The sequence below is a fragment of the Equus przewalskii genome, chromosome X, assembly GCF_037783145.1.
Source record: "Equus przewalskii isolate Varuska chromosome X, EquPr2, whole genome shotgun sequence".
Classification (NCBI taxonomy): Eukaryota; Metazoa; Chordata; class Mammalia; order Perissodactyla; family Equidae; genus Equus; species Equus przewalskii.
The window spans coordinates 108,362,061-108,382,213 of NC_091863.1; the positions used below are offsets into that span (position 1 = coordinate 108,362,061).

The 20,153-nt window shown below is 36.3% G+C and overlaps 1 protein-coding gene across 8 annotated transcripts in view; it reads left to right on the plus strand.

Moving 5' to 3' along the window:
* The window catches only part of LOC103540460 (P2R1A-PPP2R2A-interacting phosphatase regulator 1-like), a 78,016-nt gene that overhangs the window by 18,738 nt on the left and 39,125 nt on the right, over positions 1-20,153 (plus strand). For all 8 annotated transcript variants that reach the window (XM_070604383.1, XM_008507050.2, XM_070604384.1 and 5 more), the window contains exons 4-10: positions 9,020-9,063; positions 9,165-9,219; positions 10,563-10,601; positions 10,698-10,781; positions 11,174-11,262; positions 11,869-11,933; positions 14,692-14,788. In XM_070604383.1, coding sequence (XP_070460484.1) covers positions 9,020-9,063; positions 9,165-9,219; positions 10,563-10,601; positions 10,698-10,781; positions 11,174-11,262; positions 11,869-11,933; positions 14,692-14,788 — 473 coding nt within the window. The remainder of the gene's footprint in view (positions 1-9,019; positions 9,064-9,164; positions 9,220-10,562; positions 10,602-10,697; positions 10,782-11,173; positions 11,263-11,868; positions 11,934-14,691; positions 14,789-20,153) is intronic.

The following is a 20,153-nucleotide window of genomic DNA, read 5'->3' on the forward strand; positions in this document are numbered from 1 at the left end:
TTATCCAATGTCCAGAATTAGTGTCAGAGCCAAGATTTAGCCCCAAATTACTGGATTCTTTTCCAGCCATCCTTTCCCTGTTTCAGTGGCACAAAAGCCATAGCATCTTGTAACCCTCGTTTCTAGCTGTCCAGCTCCTGCTTCCTTTCCCTCTCTCCCTCCCTCACCATGGCTTCCTTAAGGTCCAGCTTATCATCCACTAGTGAGAAAGTAAGGTAAAAAGATTCTTTTGCTTTTTAGTAAATAAAACATTCTTTTACTGTTTGTCTTTGTGACTATGTAGCCATTTTAGAAATTCTTAATGAAAGAACCTAAAACCAGTAAAATGATCTCTGGTTTATCTGTGCAATTTGTTTTGTTGCTTCCTCTAAATTAGACCAAATGTTTGAAAATTGATTACATGTTGCTATTCGATTATGAAGCTTGAAATCAAGACTAATTTAACTGGTTTGTAATATAATTGTAAACCAACTTATTTGCATATTGACAGAATATATATTATAAGCATTTCAAATGAAACACAAGTGGAAAATGAATGAAGTGGGAAAACAGAAATAACATTAACTTTCAATCTGGGTAGTGATTGAATGGAAAATTAAGATGTTATCAATAGTTTAATGGTCCAATAGATACCTTAAGTTTCATATTTCTTTACCTGCATTCTTCATCCATGGCTTCTTTTTAGCTGTTGAACTTAACCTTTTACGTACAAAACAGAAATGTCTGGTTCTCACCTCATTACATTCTGAACTTTCACGCTAATAATATTTATAAAGGCATTTATTTCATTTTTTGGTAAAACGGGGGAAATAGTAGCTACCTCATGGGATTATTGTGAGGATGAAAGGAATTAATATGTGCACAATGTCTAGTATATAAGTTAAAATTTAAAAAAATTAAATGGAAATTTAAAAACACAAAATAGAACCTACATGTATTCAATATCCAGCTTTAACTATTATTTACATTTTGTACATCATTTTTCATCTACTTCCTTCTATTTTGGGGGGAGAAGGGTGCTTTAAAGTAAATACCTGATATCTTTTTACCTGTAAACACTTGATATGAATCTCTAAGAAGGACTTTTTTTTTTTACATAATCACAATGCCATCATTACATTTAACAAAATTTATCCCTTAATGTCATCTGATAACTAGTCCGTGTTCAATTTTCCTGATTCTCAAAAATGCCTTTTTTACTGATTCAAACATGTTCCAATCATGTTTGATTGGTATATCTCTTAGTTCTCTTTTATTTAAAACAACTTTCCCCTTTTGTTTTTGTTCCATGCAACTTATTTATTGAGGAAGCTAGGCCATTTGTCCTGTAGAATGCCCCACATTCTGATTTTGCTTCCATGTGGTGTTGTTTAATATGTTCTTTTATTCCCATATTTCCTATAAATTGACTTGATTAAATTTGCCTTTATTTGTAAATAAGCACACAGCCCCAAGTCAATATTAGGTTCTGGGTCAAAATTTAAGTAAGTATATGGTTTCAGTTGCCCCTTCCTGTTAAAGTAGTTAATGGATCATTTCTTCTTGACTGTGGTTATTATGTGTTTTTTAGGAATTAGAGAGGTTGAGAACATCAAGCTGGAAGTTCATTTTCTTTTTTCTTGGCTTTAGTGAGATACAATTGGCATATAACGTTGTGTAAGTTTAAGGTGTACAATGTAATGATTTGATATATGTATATATTGTGAAATGATTACTGTGGAAGTTAATTTTCTAAACACATAGCAATGCGCAAATATTCAGGAATTATTCTTGTAATGTAATTTTTCTTTCCTAATAACAATTGAGTTTGTATTTCAAGAGGTTTAAAAGCACTTGGCCTTTAGTTCGCTATCTCCCAAAGCCCTAAACATAAATAACCGCCCTGCAGAAATAGTTTGTGTATTAGTTTTCTAGGGTTGCCATAAAAAAGTACCACAAACTGGGTGGCTTAAAGAGCAAATTTATTTTCTCAGTTCTGGAGACCAGAAGTCTGAAATCAAGTTGTTGGCAAGGTTGGTTCCTTCCAAGGGCTGTGAGAGAAGGATCTATTCCAGGCATCTCTCCTTGGCTTGTAGATGGACAGCCTCATGTTCATATGCTCTTCTCCCTGTATACATGTCTGTCTCCAAATTTCTCCTTTGTATAAGAACATCAGTCATATTGGGTTAGGGCCCATCCTAATGACCTCATCCTAACCTGACTACATCTGCAAAGATGCTATCTCCAAGTAAAATCACAACTGAGGCACTCCAGGCTTGGGACTTTGACATATGAATTTTGGTGGGACACAATTCAGTCTATAGTGGTTTGCTCCCAGTATTTTGTTCTATAACTTTATTTCCTGACTTGTTAAATAGGATATAAAATCATTGGCATGCAGAAAGAACCTGACTTTGTCTGTAGTGTCTTAAGTAAAATCAATTTTAAAAATTATCTACTTAAGCATTTCCAGCATCCCTTGTATCTATATCTTCAGAAATGTACATCCCTTGTATTTATATCTTCACAAATGTATATCCCTTGTATTTATATTTTCGCAAGCAACTTTAGCAACACATATTACAGTTTTGTTTTTGTCTTACCTGAATTGGATAAGTTAAATTGGGTTAGACACAAGTATAAGGGAGATTTATTAGATGAAGCCCTTTAAAACAGATTTTAGCAACTGGAGAACCAGGCATGATTATGGTAGGAACAACTATAGATATCATCTGTTATGGAAGGTGTGTCTGTGAGCTTTTCTTCTGCTGGCTAGGTTTCCCAGTTAGTCTTTCTTACAGACTTTGCCACCATTTTCTAGTCTAGTAAAGCAATGACATTAGATTTCTGTGATATCTTTTTGAGTTTTCTTTGGAACCTACTAAGTACCTAGTCTCTTTTAGGAAGAGGCGTTCTTTAAGGAAATAGCCCAGCTTGTTTTAAAAGAAATTTAATTTTCTCTTACGTTACAAATTGTTTCATTCTTTCAACAAGCGTTTATTGAGCACTGTGTTGACACTGGGCGACTAAAATCTTTCCAGCATACTCTTCTTTAGAGAGCAAAAGCGAGTAACTTACCATTTCCATTTTTACCCTCAGTACTAAAAAGTTGAAAGGTAAGTTTAGTGCTCAAGTGCAGCATCTCTCCTTAACGTGGGTTTCTAGGATACAGTACTCCGTGCCCTTGCCACTTACCTGGCTCTTGAACTTTTATCCTTATTTTAACAATCTTATTTCATTATAAGCCATCTTATATTCATTTTGGAAATAGGCAAGATATAAATGATAAAAGAACCAACCCGCCTTTACTAACGACCCTCAAAATAGCTGATGTTGGCTAATGTTCCAACTTACGATGGGAGGAACAATAAGTAAAATTCTGCCCTAGTTCTGGGAAAACTTGCTCTTTCCTTGTTGATTGAATGAATTACAAAATATTTTGAGCTTCTCACTACAGGAAAACATCTACATAAAGATTAAATGGAAGAACTATACTAGCAATTACATTTTACTGAAAAGATTTACTGTTACTCCATTATTTTAAAAGACTGATTAACTTCTTAAACTACCTTTCCCAATTTCCCTCCTTTTTCATAATGGCATCAAAATAGTCAGTCACAGTTTTAAGGCTCAAAGCTCTAGGTTCATCTTCAGTTCTTCCTTATTTTTCCACTCTATCCAATTAGACATCTAATCCTATTAATTCTTACTTTACAGCATCCTCTCTGTTCCCATTACTACTTCCTTCTGTCCCTTGGGTCCAGATTACTGTAACAGTATTCTAATAGATTTCCTGTCTCTGCCAGTTGAATCCAACTTCCACAACCAGTACCAAGATAGCTTTTCTAAAACATCGTTTTCACCTTTTTCTCTCCTGTGCAAAAAGTTACAATGGCTTTCCATTACCTATTAAATGAGAAGAAGAATAGCTAGGTTGTATTGAACACCTACTTACATAAGTTGCCAGGCACTATGATAAGAATGTACAACACCTCATTGTCCTCATTATTATCAACATCTTCATATGGCTGGAGAAACTGAGGCTCAGGTTAAGTTGTTTGCCTAAAGTCTCACAGGTAGTGAGGTACAGAGCTGGGATTCGACTCAGTTCTGTGTGGCTGCAAAGCCTGTGGTCCTAACAACTATGCTATTCTGCCCAAACTCTTGAAGTTCAAACTCTTCAATTATTTCAGATCCTATAAAGCTGGCCCTGTCTTACCTCTCCAGTTTTCTCTCTCATTGCTTTGTAGCACAAACTTGGTTTCAGCCGAGCTCGTCTCATTACCCTCCAACCTGAATATTCTTTCTCTCCTCTAAACTTTTGTTCATGTGGTTCCTTCTGCTTGGAATACCCTCCCTCCACTCTCTGCTTGTCCGGATTTTAAACATCTTTCAAGGCCTAGGTCAAATTTTGACTCACACAACTCGCACTACTCTTCCATTACAGACTACTCATAACATTTGTTTATACTGTAGACAATAATCTTTAAACTTTTGATCACACACTGCATCAGTAAAAAATGTTTGAGCACATGCTTCCAATATATGTATACTGTATTTACCTTATGGACGTCTATACTACTGTGCTTGTATATAATGTGAATCATAGGATATATACAAAATAGAAGTATAAAAAGGATGAGATAAAGATGAAATGATCTCAGAAAAATTTTAATTTAATTTTATAGTAGATTATTGAGAGTGAATATGAATTCATATTTCCAATAGTCTTAAAAGATTTAGCATTATTTTAGCCAGCTCCTTGATAGAACAGATTAGCTCAGCATTGTGTTTTCACAATAACGTGGCAGATGATGAGCTGTGCTAAGAGTAGCATAAGTTACACCTTTGCCATTTCCCTGTTATTTACTTAGACCCTCATTATGAATCTTCTGTCCCAGGTTTCTTGTAGGAATCTTGTTAAGGGGCTTGTGCATTTTGTGGAACTTGGTTTAGTTAAAACTGGGTAATATATGTGTACGTCCACCTAACTTGGCACAGATGAACTGCAATTAGTTCTCATTAGCTAAAAAAATGCTCTTCTTTCATGAGATCTTTAGACTCTGTGGGCTGAGTGAGGGCACCTGCATCAATCTGTGTGTCTAATATCAGCAAGCCTTCATTACTTACTATCTTAAATTTTAAAAAATATAAAAATGGAATTTCTATTTTTTTTCTTTTTGCTTCTCTAGATCATCTTGTACACCTCCTGGGCTATGATCATGCTTACTTTGGAGAGTACTGACAATATAAATAAAGCTTGTCTCTCAAATATGATTCTAGGCCCATTTAGGGAACGCTCATCTGCTTATTTTATGTTCCCAATAATTTTTAGCACTGTATTTGCCCAGCACTATCCTAGATGCTTTAGTATGTGTGAAATATGCTTTTAAGAATGCCAGAATGGGAGCTGGCCTGGTGGCGTAGTGGTTGAGTTTGCACACTCTGCTTTGGTGGCCCAGGGTTCGCAGGTTTGGCTCCCGGGCGCAGACCTACACCACTCATCAGCCATGCTGTGATGGCGTCCCACATACAAAATAGAGGAAGATTGGCAAGGATGTTAGCTCAGTGACAGTCTTCCTCACCAAAAATAAATAAAGAAATAAAAATAAGAATGCCAGGATGAATTTGGACTGTGGAGGTTTTTTTAACCTTTTTTTTTTTTTGAGGACGATTAGCCCTGAGCTAACTACTGCCAGTCCTCCTCTTTTTGCTGAGGAAGCCTGGCCCTGAGCTAACATCTGTGCCCATCTTCCTGCCCATCTTCCTCTACTTTATATGTGGGATGCCTACCACAGCATGGCTTTTTGCCAAGCGGTGCCATGTCTGCACCTAGGATCCGAAACAGAGAACCCCGGGCTGCCAAGATGCGGAACATGTGAACTTAACTGCTGCGCCACCGGGCCGGCCCCTTAACCATTTTTAAGAGTACAATTCAGTACCATTAAATACATTTAGAATGTTGGGCAACCATCATCACTTTGCATTTCCAGAACTACTTCATCATGTGAAACAGAAACTCTACCTGTTCAGCAATAACTCACCATTTCACCCCCCCCATTTCCTGTAACCTGTATTTTACTTTCTGTCTCTATGAATTTGACTATTCCAGGTACCTCTTATAAGTGGAATCATACAATATTTGTTTTTTCGTGTTTGGCTTGTTTCACTTAGCATAGTTTTTTCAAGATTCACCCATATTTTAGCATGTGTCAGACCTTCATTCTTATTGGCCAGCCCTGGTGGTCTAGTAGTTACGATTCGGCATTCTCACTACCCCGCCCGGGTTCATTTTCCAGTCAGAGGACCATACCATCCATGTGTTGCTTGTCATGCTGTGGTGGCTGCATGTTGCTGTGATGCTGAAAGCTATGCCACTGGTATTTCAAATACTAGCAGGGTCACCCATGGTGGACAGGTTTTAGCAGAGCTTCCAGACTAAGACAGACTTGGAAGAAGGAACTGGCCACCCACTTCCGAAAAAATTGGCCATGAAAACCGTATGAATTGCAGCAGAGCATTGTCTGATATAGCACTGGAAGGTGAGAGGATGGCGCAGAAAGACCGGCAGGGTTCCACTCTGCTGTACACAGGGTTGCCAGGAGTCAGAATCCACTTGACAATACTAACAACAACAAAATAGTCTGTTGAATGGATATACCACATTTTTTTTTATCCATTCACCTGGTGATGGACGCTTAGGTTGTTTTCACCTTTTGGTTATTGTGAATACTGCTGCTATGAACATTGGTGTACAAGTATCTATTTCAGTCCCTGCTTTCAGTTCTTTGGGATATACCTAGGAGTGGGATAGCTGGATCATATGTTTAACTTTTTGAGGAACCACCAAGTTATTTTCCACAGAGTCTGCACCATTTTGCATTCCCACCAGCAATGTATGACGGTTCCACTTTCTCCACATTCTCACCAACGCTTGTTATTTTCCATATTTTTAAACAATAGCTATCCTAATGAATGTGAAGTGGTAGCTCACTGTGGTTTTGATTCGCATTTCTCTAATGACAAATGATGTTGAGCATCTTTTTTATGTGCCTACTGACCATTTGTATATCTTCTTTGGAGAAACACTATTCAAGTCCTTTGCCCATATTTTAATTGAATTGTTTTGTTGTTGTTGTTGAGTTGTAGGGTTTTTTTGACATATTCTGTATATTAATTCCTTATCAGATATATGATTTGCAAACATCTCCAATTCTATGATTGTCTTTTCACTCTCTTGATAGTCTCTTTTGCTGAACAAAAGTTTTACCTTTTTATGAAGTCCAATTTATCTATTTTTCTTTTGTTACCTGTACTTTTGGTATTATATTGAAGAAATCATTGCCAAATCCAATGTCATGAAGTTTTTGCCCTATGTTTTCTATTTCCTTTTTTTTGATTGTGAGGAAGATAGGCCCTGAGCTAACATCTTTTGCCATCTTCCTCCTTTTGCTTGAGGAAGATGGTCCCTGAGCTAACACCTGAGCCAGTCTTCCTCTACTTTGTGTATGGGATGCCGCCACAGCATGGCTTGACGAACAGTGTTTAGGACCATGGCTAGGATCAAAACCTGTGAACCCTGGGCCGCCAAAGCGGAGAACATGAACTTAACCACTCTGCCACCAGGCCAGCCCTGCTCTGTGTTTTCTTCCAAGAGTTTTACGGTTTTAGGTCTTATGTTTAGGTCTGATCCATTTAGAGTTAATTTTTATAGATGGAGTAAGGAAGGGTTCAACTTCATTCTTTAGTGTGTGGAGGTTCAGGTTTCCCAGCACCATTTGTTAAAAAGACCATCCTTTCCTCATTGAATGGTCTTAGCACCCTTGTTGAAAATCATTGGACCATGTAAGCAAGGATTTGTTTCTGGGCTTTCTCTTCTATTCCATTGGTCTATATGTCTGTCCTTATTCCAGTACCACACTGTTTTGATTACTGTAGCTTTGTAGTAAGTTTTGAAATCAGTAAGTGTGAGTCCTCCAAGTTTATTCTTCTTTTGCAAGATTGTTTTGGCTATTTGGAGCCCCTTAAGATTCCGTGTGAATTTTAGGATGGGTTTTTCCATTTCTGCAAAAAATGCCATTGGGATTTTGTTACGGGTTACATTTGCACCTGTTGATCACTTAGGGTAGTATTGCCATCTTAACAATGTTAAGTCTTCCAATCCATGAACGTAGAATGTCTTTCCATATGTGGGTTATTTTTAAAAATAACTATTCATGTGAAAAATGATACTTGAATATTATAAAAAGGTCAAACAATATGGTAAAGTACAAGGAAAGAACAAATTACCCCAAATCTCACTACTCATTGATAAGTACTGTTAACTTTTTGGTGAACATCCTTCTGAATACCTCTTGCTTACAATTTTACATAAATAGTGCCTATCTTTTTTCCTACTTACTATGTAATACATGTTTTTCAATGTCAATGACTGGATTTAAATCATGCTTGTACCATTATTATTTTTTTAATATTTTTTTTTCTCCCCAAAGCCTCAGTACATAGTTGTGTATTCTAGTTGCAAGCCATTCTAGCTCCTCTATGTGGGATGCCACCACAGCGTGGCTTGATGAGCAGTTCATAGATCCAAGCCCAGGATCTGAACCAGCGAACCCTGGGCCACTGAAGTGGAGCGTATGAACTTAACCACTCAGCCACAGGGCCGGCCCTAGTACCATTATTTACTTAAGCAAACCCACACTGATAGACATTTAGTTTGTATTGAACTGTGAGTACTATTTATTAATATCATAGTATTAATGGTAGGAGAAATAGTATAATATTGAATGTTTGATGTTTTCTCTTTTGAATGAAGAAATGTACAAAGTTTTTCATCTAATCAGTTCCTGCATATTGGATGTACTGTTGGTATGGTAGGTGCAACAATGAAATGAAGAGAACCAGACACTTGTTAGAAATTCGTTTATACTCTAGCCCTTCTATAGCTCGGGGAATACTACTAAAGGTGCAGCCAAATGAAATCACTTTTTAAAACCATAGGAACTTGTATTCAGTTCATTCTCATGTTCTCACCTTTCAGGAGGAAGGCATGGATTTAATAAATAGAGAAGCAATGCGTACATGGTGAGTACTGTACTTTGAGTTTCTATTCTATCATTTGTATATTCAGTCACATCTTTTCCTTTAGACAGGCAACTGCAGTACTGATGTCTTTTCTTTTATAGGGAGGTACAAACCGCAATACAGATAGGTCAACCTTGGAAAGAAAATTCGAACCTGGTATGGTATTAACACTCAATTTTGTAGAAAACTTGAGATTGTTACTGATTTTCAGTGTTGGTGCTACCTAGTTTTGCTGTAATTTCTAGAAATCTAAGCTCTCATTTGAAACTAAAATTACATGTGCTGCATAAATAATTTCTGATTGCTCTTAGGAAAGTTTATGATTTACCCATCAAAATAACTAGCATTGTTTGAAAGTGGGGTTCAAAGTAAATAGTTGTCTGATACCAAACCATCATTGTGTACCAGCTTCCTCTCTGTCCTAGTCGGCCTTACGAAAGTTCAGTTGTACTAGTTAAATCGCTTAGATGACAAAATAATAAATGATTTCACTCCCTTCTACATAATTTATTAACTATGTATTAGAGTTTTAAACCAATGACAGTAGATTTACTGGGAAAATACTACATTTTTATGCCTGTAACACATATACTCCCACTAACATTTTAACATACAACCTTTAATTTAAACATATTTGGAACTTAGTTACAGCCCTTGCTAACATCTTTTAATGTCTCTGTACACATTATGATTACTTAGTTGTGGTAGTTGAATGATGTTTAGGGTTCTTTTCCATGGATGTCTCAGATAATGACAGAATAAGAATTGAGCTGAAATTTGAGTAGAAGAGATTCTGGTTAGATGTCAATTTTCAGATTTGGGAATTATTACATAAGGAAATGGGTCATCAGCAGAAGCAGTGACATCTTATTTTCCTTTGGGCCCTGAGTGCCTTAGATGGCCATCTACCCCTGATTTAGGAGTAGGTCCTGGAGACTGAGTAGATATCCGCTGGATCCTGTCACTTTTCATGTTTTGACGCTAATACAATTTGTAGATGCTTTGGATTCCCTTGACTGACCCGATTCTAATTGCTTTAGGTGTTGGCGTGAGTGAATGACCGAGTGAGTGAATATGCGAGTGCGTTAGGAGGAGGAAGGGAGCATGTAACATAACTTTACCTGGAAAGGAAAAGAGCGCATTTTAAAATCCTGAATTATGCAGTACTCATTTTGTCTACTTAAAATCTGTAAACATTTTTCATAGCTGTAGTTATTTTTGCTGTTCCATTTGTATCTTAGTTCTAACCAAATCCTTTTTTATTCTTTCCTGGACATAGTGTTATAGTTTTCAATAATCAAGCACAGGTTAAACCCAAAGAGCAAAATTTCAATTTAGGCTCTATGTATATAGTCAGGATTGCTCGATATTGAGTGCTCACATTCTAGGTCTTTTTGGAGACTAGGGAAGCCCCTCAACTGCCATGTAGCTCTCCTTCCCAAAGGGCAAAGGGTGCCTTTGCTCATTGAAGTGAATCTTTGGTTCTCTGCTTGTTTCAGGATGATGAGAGCTCCGCAGCGTGGACAACGGCTAACTCAGTAAGGATGCCCTTCCCCATGTAACAGCTATCTCCCTAAATATTTCATAGGTAAGCAGTTGGTGCTGTAATTGTACACTGTTTTCTGCTTACACAGAGTGACAGCAACCTAGAGAAGCCAGCTTCTCCAAAGTGCTTTGATTTATCCCCAGCAGCTTCTCCCCCTATGGGGATTGAGCAGGTAAGAAACGAGTGCCTAAAAGTCTGTGTCCCTTGAAATATTTATGAAACATTAAGGTTTGTCCACCCAGATCTCTTGGGGGATATATTTTCCTATAGGACATCTGATTCTAAATGACAGTTTTGCCGTCCTTTTCATTTCTTAAACTATTATTTACATATAACAGAAGTCACCAACTTTTAAGTATATGATTTGATTAATTTTGATAATTGTGTACAATCCTGTAACTGTATCCACAATCAAGATATGGAACAGTTCCCACACTCTAAATTTCCTCATGATCTGTTGCACTCCATCTCCTTTCCCCCAAACCCCACGCACCCTCGGAAACCACTGATCTGCTTTCAGAGAAAAGTAGTCGTTTTAAAACCTCTGTTCCAATTTGGTTTTAGCTGTGTTCTTCTACGTCATCGCAAACTTGTATGAGTTGCACCGGTTCACCTCTGGCTCCTGTTGCTAATCCTATGGAAGAATTTACAATGTAAGTTTATATTGTATGAAAATCCCAAATTGCTTAGAAAATAAGAATGGTAGAAACTGAAAAGAAATTATAGTTCCAGGTTCTGTGACAACCAAAGAAGCAATGTCTTTTTAGCTAAATTAAATGTCATTGTTTTGGTTCGTCATTTTGTATATCGAAAAGAATAAAGTGACCGAGAACATTTGAGAACATGAACATATGAAGAATCAGTAACTCATTAACCTTCTTTGAATATGGTCTTCCTCTGACTGAGCTTGTTGGTGAGGATCAGAGCTAACTCTTGAAGCTTAAAACAACTGCCCCCACTCGCTCACCCATGATTCTCATTTTGATTCGAGGCAAGTCACAGTGAGAACTGCAGGTCCCTCTAGCTTTTCCCCCACAACTTGGGAAAATCCTGAATCCTTATAAATTACAAGACAGTCTGCTGTCCTCGGGGCTTCCTTTTTTACTCATATTTAGAGAAAAGCAATACAATAATGTGCTGTGGGGTACTACACAGAGTCCTCTTTTAAAGTGTATGTCCTTAGATATGTTATAATGAAATAGTCGTAGCTCATTTTGTTCAAATATTTTCTTGTAATGATTGTCATAATTTCATTTTAGAAGAAGAAGTCAAAGCCCCACCAACACTATTACACCAAGTATTCTTGGACCATTAAAAAGAAAAGGTATTTTTATCTACCAGCAGAAATAAATATCACTTTGAATTATTTTTATAAAATATCATATAAAATCAAATGTTATATAAAATTCATTTTTAAAGGATTTATTTATTTAAAATGTATTTGGTAAGTTATTGAGGCCTTTTGTTTTACTCAAACGAAACTATGTGTAAAGACATTCTGAAAGTTATAATGTGCTACATAAATGTGAATTGAGAAATTTAATTTCGGTTTAGTCAACTATTATGATTTTCATTGTATAAGTATAATTCACCAAGCTAGCTGCCTTAAATACTTTCTGAAACAAGGTGGGGAATGAACAAATGCACAGAGTCAGTCATCAAATATTCTGCTGAATCTCAGCCCCTGCCCTCCCTGCCCCCCTGCCGCACGGACACACTGATATCGTATGAAGAAGTTGAAACAAACTAGATCCACTTACAACACTAAAGATATATGCTAAGATGTATGTTCTTTGATGTTTCATTTCTTTATGAGGGTTACTTTCGGTTAAGTATATGGAAAATGACCCACCTACTCAGTAATAAAAGGGCAGTGGAAAGAACAAAAGTGCTTTTCTTAAACTCCCACAGTCCTGGATCCCATTTCTCAATGCTGCCTCACTAAGCTATCTTCTTCTTCCTTTTTTGTTAATACCACTACTGAATTATAGGCTTAGTACAAAGTTTAACTCTAATAGGGAGGAAAAAAGGATAAATAGGAAAGGATATTCAACTTTAATAATGTGTATTTGTGAAAAATCCATTAAGATGGGAAAGAGAAGAAGAAAAGGAGGGAGGAGGGGAGGCGAAGGAAAAGGAGGAGAGCAAAACTCTAGGGAAAGAAATTGAAATGTATTCCAATGTTCCATGTATTTTGGGTTGATTAATGGTAATATTCCTAACGGCATACCTAATTCAACATGTACTTCCTATATTCTAAGACTAAGGTTAGATCAATTCTGGAAAATACTCTTTTCCAAACTAAGCACCTTGTTTTATGACAATGGATCGATGACCTAGCTTAGGGCTCTTTTGCCTGTGCTGTGAAGTTTGGCTGCTGTTGAAAAGACATTCAAATATATTAACAGTTTAAGAGCTGTTAGAAATTTGGGTCATTTGCGTATTTAAAATAAAATGTGCTTAAATTGAAGCTAGTGTTTTACTAAATTAAAATAATTCTCCTTTTAAGGCATTTATACATGAAGTGTTTTATGACATTGAAAGTGCCTGGAATTTTCTTAGAATTTATGATTTAAAAAATTGCTTTTATATTTCAATTTTAACATAATAGACTTGGTTTCTGCCAAGCGTCTTGGTGGACATGGCATGTCTCACACAAGTCTCTTGCTCCTAGTTTGCAGCTGCTCTGGACGATGACGGCCTCATTTCTTTGAGGTGTCCCTAGGAACTGCGAAGCGGTTTCTATATATACCATATAGTCTATATTTTAAGTCAAACCCTCCCAAACATAGCCTATACAAATTTAGTCAAAATTCATCTGGCCTTTCAGATGCAGTAACAGATTAAACAGAAATTAAATTTTATTTATATATTTTAGAATATGAATATTTATTTGAAACAGCAAACTGTGGCCTATTTGGAGCTCACTAATACAAGTGAAGTGTAGGGAACGATGGTATGAAAAACCAAAAGGGGGTCCTGGGGGGGAGAAACAAGAAAGAATGAGGACTCTGTAAAGCAGAGGAGAGTGTGAGATAAACATTAGCGTCTCCGAGCATATGAAGGCATATTTTATGGTGGTAAGCAGCAGTTACTTCCATTCGGAGTAAGCAAGAGCAGATAAGGCCTCAAGTGGGAATTCTGAGAAATCTGCAGGAACTGGGCAACGTAAATACCGTTTTACAAGTAATAATGGTTTGCAAAGAAAATTCCAGTCTTCTTCTATGATGAATTTGTTTTGATTTGTCTTCTTTTAAATTTAGACCAAAAAGGAGAGATGAGTAGCTTTTCCATAACTGTGTAAGTGTGGTCTGGCATGGCATAGGATACCCAGACCTCTTTGGAGCTTTATGAACCCTGGTTATACTCCTAAGGAAGGTCTGTGGAATCTCTGCTTCTAGGGATATTTTTTAATGAGTAGGTGGCCTTAGTGTTTTATTATTCAAATATATTCCACTCCAGAAGTTATGGGCTTGAACACCCAAGTTATGGGTGTTTCTCGCATCCAGATATAATTATCACATGAATGTGTAACATTGTGCAGATTTTAACATTTACTTCGAGGTGAAGATTGTAGCAATGCAGTTTTTTGAGATTAGATATTTCTTCTAAATCTGTAAAAATATATTTATTTTTTGTTCCTTGTATGTTATAAAAGAATTGATCTATTTAGTTCATTGTATAGGCTTGGCAAAATACAGATAGAAACAACCAAAAGGTTTAAAATAAGGAATGCGATTAAATTATGGTGCAGCCTTACTACATAGCTATAGAAAATCATGTTGTAGAATTTGATTAATAATATGAGAATTATAACCATTAAAAACAAAAAGTAGATTACATATCGATATTATATACAGTACAAATCCAATTTTGTTTAAAAACAATCATATATATACACAAACATTCAGGAATTACTGAAAAGTAGTTATGTTGGATAATGGTGGTATAAAAATTTTTCCTTTGCATTTTTTTTGTATTTTATAAATTAACTGCAATGAACAAGTCTTAGTTTTGCAATTAAAAGCATAATAAATGTGTTACATAAAACATATCTACCTTGGTCTGCTTTTTTCTCATAGCTGAAATGGCATTTGAAGATCAGCCAAAGAGATTTTTCCAAGGCCCAACCGACGTGCTTCCTTCTGATACTAACCAGGTGTCTGATATGAATGCCTGGTGAGTATTAGCATGAGGTTTTAAACATTTATTGACCATTTTCACTTGTTTTTTAAGTCTACTTTGGGTATTGTATATATTCAGAAGTAGGGTATATTATTAAATATTTTTAGAAGTTATAAAATTAATCTCCCAAATGAATACTATTAACCTTAGTTCTTCTCACTAACATTTATGTGTGACATTAATATAGGGTGGATACGTTCTTAGAAGTAGGGTTTTGGCATTAGATTAAGAGGTAATAGCGAAATACGTACAAGTGCAAACTTGGAAAAAAGTCATCTTCTTCCCATCTTTTCTACCTTGGCTTTTTGTGTGCTGTGTTAGGCTGAGCGTATTATTGAAAAAGAGCGCCAAGAAAGCATGTTTTAATGATCAAAATGGGAAATACAGTGAGTGGATTTCTATTTATTGCTACTGTTGGTTTTGTTTTACTGTTCTGGTGAAACTGCTCTTGTAACGAGTGCCAGTTCTTTGCTTCACATATTTTGCGTTCATTTGTAGACGAAGCAGAGTTCACAGAGATTTCTTTAATTCTGTTATCAGTTGGTTACATGTTCCTCTCCTAGTCTATCTTCGGATGCTCTTGATGGGAACAACGGCAATGCAGGATCTTCTTGTAATTCACTAGCTAAAATCAGCACTGTCACAAACTCTCCTGTGTCGCCTTCTGATTCTGGTTCTCCATTTATTCTAGTTGATGTACTTTCAACTAAGTGATTCACCCATCCCAAGACTTTCTCACCAATGGCAGAACACACATGCTCTCTGTCTCTCTTTCATACACCACACACATACACACACACACACGTTGGAGCAACAACAGAATTGTATGGTATAATTTAGATTATTTCCTATATATCTTTTTTCCTTAATTTCCTAAAATTCTGTTTATCTACAAAACTTGCATGTTTAATTCTTGCGTATGCCCTTAAAAGCAATGTAGTAATATTTTCAAAGGTATTTTCCAAATAAGAGCTATGTTGAAGACACAGTCATTCATCTTCAAGCTGCTAATGTATAGAAACAACTTGACTTTTAAAAAAATAATTGAGCTCTATTTATTTATGGGAATAAATAGATAAAATTATAAGTTCTGATCAAATATAATTGTTCCATTAATCAACAGGTAAAATGACTTTTTATTATGTGCTGAATGCCCATGCTAGTTTTTAATAATATTTTCAGTAATTACTAGTTTCTACTTGATAGGGAAAAATTAGCTATCAAAAGCTGTTTTTAAAACTAAGCTAGTTATACCATACTGATCCAAGGATTGCCTATTTTGCACATGAATCCTTGAATGTTTAATTTGTTGGGAAGGGACAGGTAGGGGAAGCAAGATGAATAAAAGCTAATTGAGTAGCAGGAAAATTCACTCAATTTGTGCTTAACCTGATTATCCCTGATTAATTTTGTATTCTAATTAAGTGTGGAAAAAAGACAATGTCGATAAGTTGTGGTCTACATTTCTATGAATTACCTTTTATTCATCATCACGACTACTGATTTGATTAAATAGAGGCTTAATATGCTTGGGTTTTTCTGCAAGAATCATGTGCTTCTAGTTGTTCCCTAAGGGCTATAACTGTTTAAACCCCAATTTTCTATTCAAAAGTCTTAAGGGGTTTTTTTTCAATAAGAAAAATCACGTGTTAAGGATTTTAAATCTATAGTAAGTGCTTTAAGTAATTGGGGGTCATATTAGCAATTTGAAAAATAAAAATGTATCCTCATGAAGTGAAGTTGAGAATTGGTTTAAATTTCCTCACCTAATGAAATAGGAATGGTTGCCTACAATATTTATAAAACGTTTTTCCATGTCATGGGAAATAATCAGAATGCCCCACATGGGAAAAAGACTGTGACACCAAGAACTTTTGGACAATGTCCCCTGTAGAATTGATTAGAATGGACATATATGTGGGAGGAGACTCTGTTCACCTATCAATAAATGAAACTGAGTATTTATGAGATGATTGGGATCATGATGGTCTCCCGAAGCTGGGACAGGATGCTACAGACTGGCTAAGGACAAGTAAACAATCAATATTACCTTTGTTACTCAGCTTTTTTACTTGCCAGACCTTTAGTGGACCAATTGTGAACATATAAGGGGGCCCTCATGGAATGAGGTGTGATTGCAGTGATGTTCCTTGCTGAAATTGTAGATCATTGCCAGACAAAAAGGTCATCATGCACTTTTGACTCTTTAGCAAAACAAAAAGTTTTGCAGAATGTTCAAGGACAAAGACTAAGGACAGAGAAAGTGAACAATGGGTGTGAGACTATTACTCAGTTGTATAAGGAACTTTTATCAATAAATCTTGGTAATCTTGACTATCTCGGTATACTTTTCTCAACTCAGACAATTTCTTTCACTCTATTCAATTAGTTTTTCTTGTTTTAGTTGTACCCTAGGATGTCAAAACTCACTATGATATGCTCATAATTAAGGATTTTGTAGTTAGTTTTCCATTCTGTTGCTTTTCCAGCTTGTGTATTGGGAAGATCCATTTCTTAAATGATTTTCCATTTATTGATTTTCAGACTAAAGCAGTTCTAACTCTTACATGATATTTTGTGGTTGACTTTTAAAAATTATGGTAAGGCTGTATTTTGTCATCCTACACGTGCCAAGGAATTGTCATGTCAGTTTTCCATTGTGCAGAACATGTATTAGTTTCCTTAGGCTGCCATAACAAAGCACCACAAACTCAGTAGCCTAAAGCAATAGAACTGGGTTATCACACAGTTCTGGAGGCTAGAAGTCCAAGATTAAGGTGTCCGCAGAGTTGGTTCCCTCTGGAGGCTCTCAGGGAGAATCTCCTCACGTCTCTCTCCTAGCTTCTGGTGGCTCCGGAAATCCTTGCCTTGTAGATGTATGACTCATCTCTATCTCTGTCATCACACGGGGTTCTCCCTGTGTCCCTGTGTTTTCACATGGCCTTCTTATAAAGACACCAATCATTGGATTTGGGGCCCACCATAATCTGGTATGACTGCATCTTAACTTGATTACATCTGCAAAGACTCTATTTCCAAATATGGTCACATTCATAGGTACCGGGGGTTAGGACATCAACTTTACCTTTTTAGGGACGCAATTCAACCCACAGCAGGATAACTTTGGAATTTTTACTTTGCTCCTTTCATTTTTATTAAATTAGTTTTTTAAAAATTTTGTTTTATATTATTTTTTTAAGATTGCCCCTGAGCCAACATCTGTTGCCAATCTTCTTTTTTCTTCTTCTTCTCCCCAAAGCCCCCCAGTACATAGTTGTATATTCTAGTTGTAGGTCCTTCTGGTTGTGCCGTGTGGGATGCCACCTCAGCATGGTTTGATGAGCAGTGCTAGGGCTGCGCCCGGGATCCGAACTGGTGAAACCCTGGGCTGCCAAAGCAGAGTGCACGAGCTTAACCACTCAGCCATGGGGCCGGCCCTAAACTAGTTTTTTAAATCATCTATTTTATAGCCCATCTTAAAAAAATGTGAGAACAGGAGGTGACCATATTGTATATAAGTGTTGGTATGTCTTCCTCTTATATATTATAAATACATATATTATATAAAAATATATTTAAATATTTAAATATATATTAAAAATAGATAATAAATATTATAAATATGCTTATTTATAAATATATTACATATGTATGTACCGGTATATATATGCTAGTTTTCACATTGTCAATAAAAGGATAAATGAAGGAGGAAATATGTTTTTCAAATGTTTTTAAAGCATCATTTTTTTTTTTTTTAAGATTTTATCTTTTTCCTTTTTCTCCCCAAAGCCCCCCGGTACATAGTTGTATATTCTTCGTTGTGGGTTCTTCTAGTTGTGGCATGCGGGACGCTGCCTCAGCGTGGTCTGATGAGCAGTGCCATGTCCGCGCCCAGGATTCCAACCAACGAAACACTGGGCCGCCTGCAGCGGAGCACGCGAACTTAACCACTCGGCCACGGGGCCAGCCCCTTTAAAGCATCATTTTTAAGTCTTAAATATATGTTCATGTTCAATCAAATATTCCTGTTTTACTTGTAACCTTATAAAAGAGCAGCACTCCAAATTCATCCTAACATGAAGCTCACTGCAGTAATAAGTTAGATTCTCAATCAGGAAAACAAATATGGTTCTTAAAATTTATAATGACTAAATCAACCAATCAAGCTTGTAATTTCAAGTATATTCAATAAGTATCTAATGAATGCTTTCTGTGTACAGGAAACTGTGCTTAAATTGTAGGATAGAGGCCGGCCCTGTGGCCGAGTGGTTAGGTTCACGAGCTCCGCTTTGGCAGCCCAGGGTTTTGCTGGTTTGGATCCTGGGCGCGGACATGACACCACTTGTCAGGCCATGTTGAGGTGGTGTCCCACATGCCACAACTAGAAGGACCCACAACTAAAAAAAGATATACAACTATATACTGGGGGGATTTGGGGAGAAAAAGCAGAAAAAAAAAAAGAAGATTGGCAACAATTGTTAGCTCAGGTGCCAATCTTTAAAAAGAAAAATGCATGGAGTCTACTCAACCCTTAAGAAAAAAATTATAGGATATATGAAGATGGGTGAGGTACCATCCTTATCTTCAAGCGCATAGCATAAGTACGAAAATAATAATGATGCAAGGCATTCTAAGATAATATGACTACAGATACACATATGAAAGGATCTCTGTATTATAAAAGTAGGAGAGAAAGACAATATTGGAATCAGAATCTTAGAACTTAAAAGATTTTAGAAGTCTTTTAATCTACCTTTCAATGCAGGAATCCTTTTGAAGAACTCCAGACAGATTGTCTTTTAGCCTTAGTTTGAAATCTTGTAGTAATGAACTGACTCCTTCACACGACAGTTCATTCTACTGTTGAACAACTCTCACTATTAGAAAGCTTTTATATTGAAAAGAGGGGATGGGGTTAGAATTTGTATCTAGGGGGCCTGTTTCATTGGCTCTTGAGAATTGAAGCAAATCAAATGAGCTATTAAAAGCACATGAGTTAAGATTCTAATTCTGCATTAATCTTTGTCCCTGCTCCTTGAATTATCAATACTCCCACTACAGGATATATTTAATCTCATCACCTAAATGAATTTTTAAAATTCACCTAGAAGCAACCATATATAAATATCCATGCTGAAAATGCATGTGTGGTACTTTGGATATCTATGGAGAAAATTAATTACAATTTGCCTGAAGTGTTTTTAAATATTTTAGATCTTAAAAGTTGAGCTTGAAAAATCTATCATCCAGGTAAATTTCACTGTCAGGTAGTTGAAATGGTGCATTTAGAAAAGGCCAGAGAACAATAAATACTCTGGCAAAAAGGTAGCTTTGTTTCTCTTAAATTCCATGATATCTC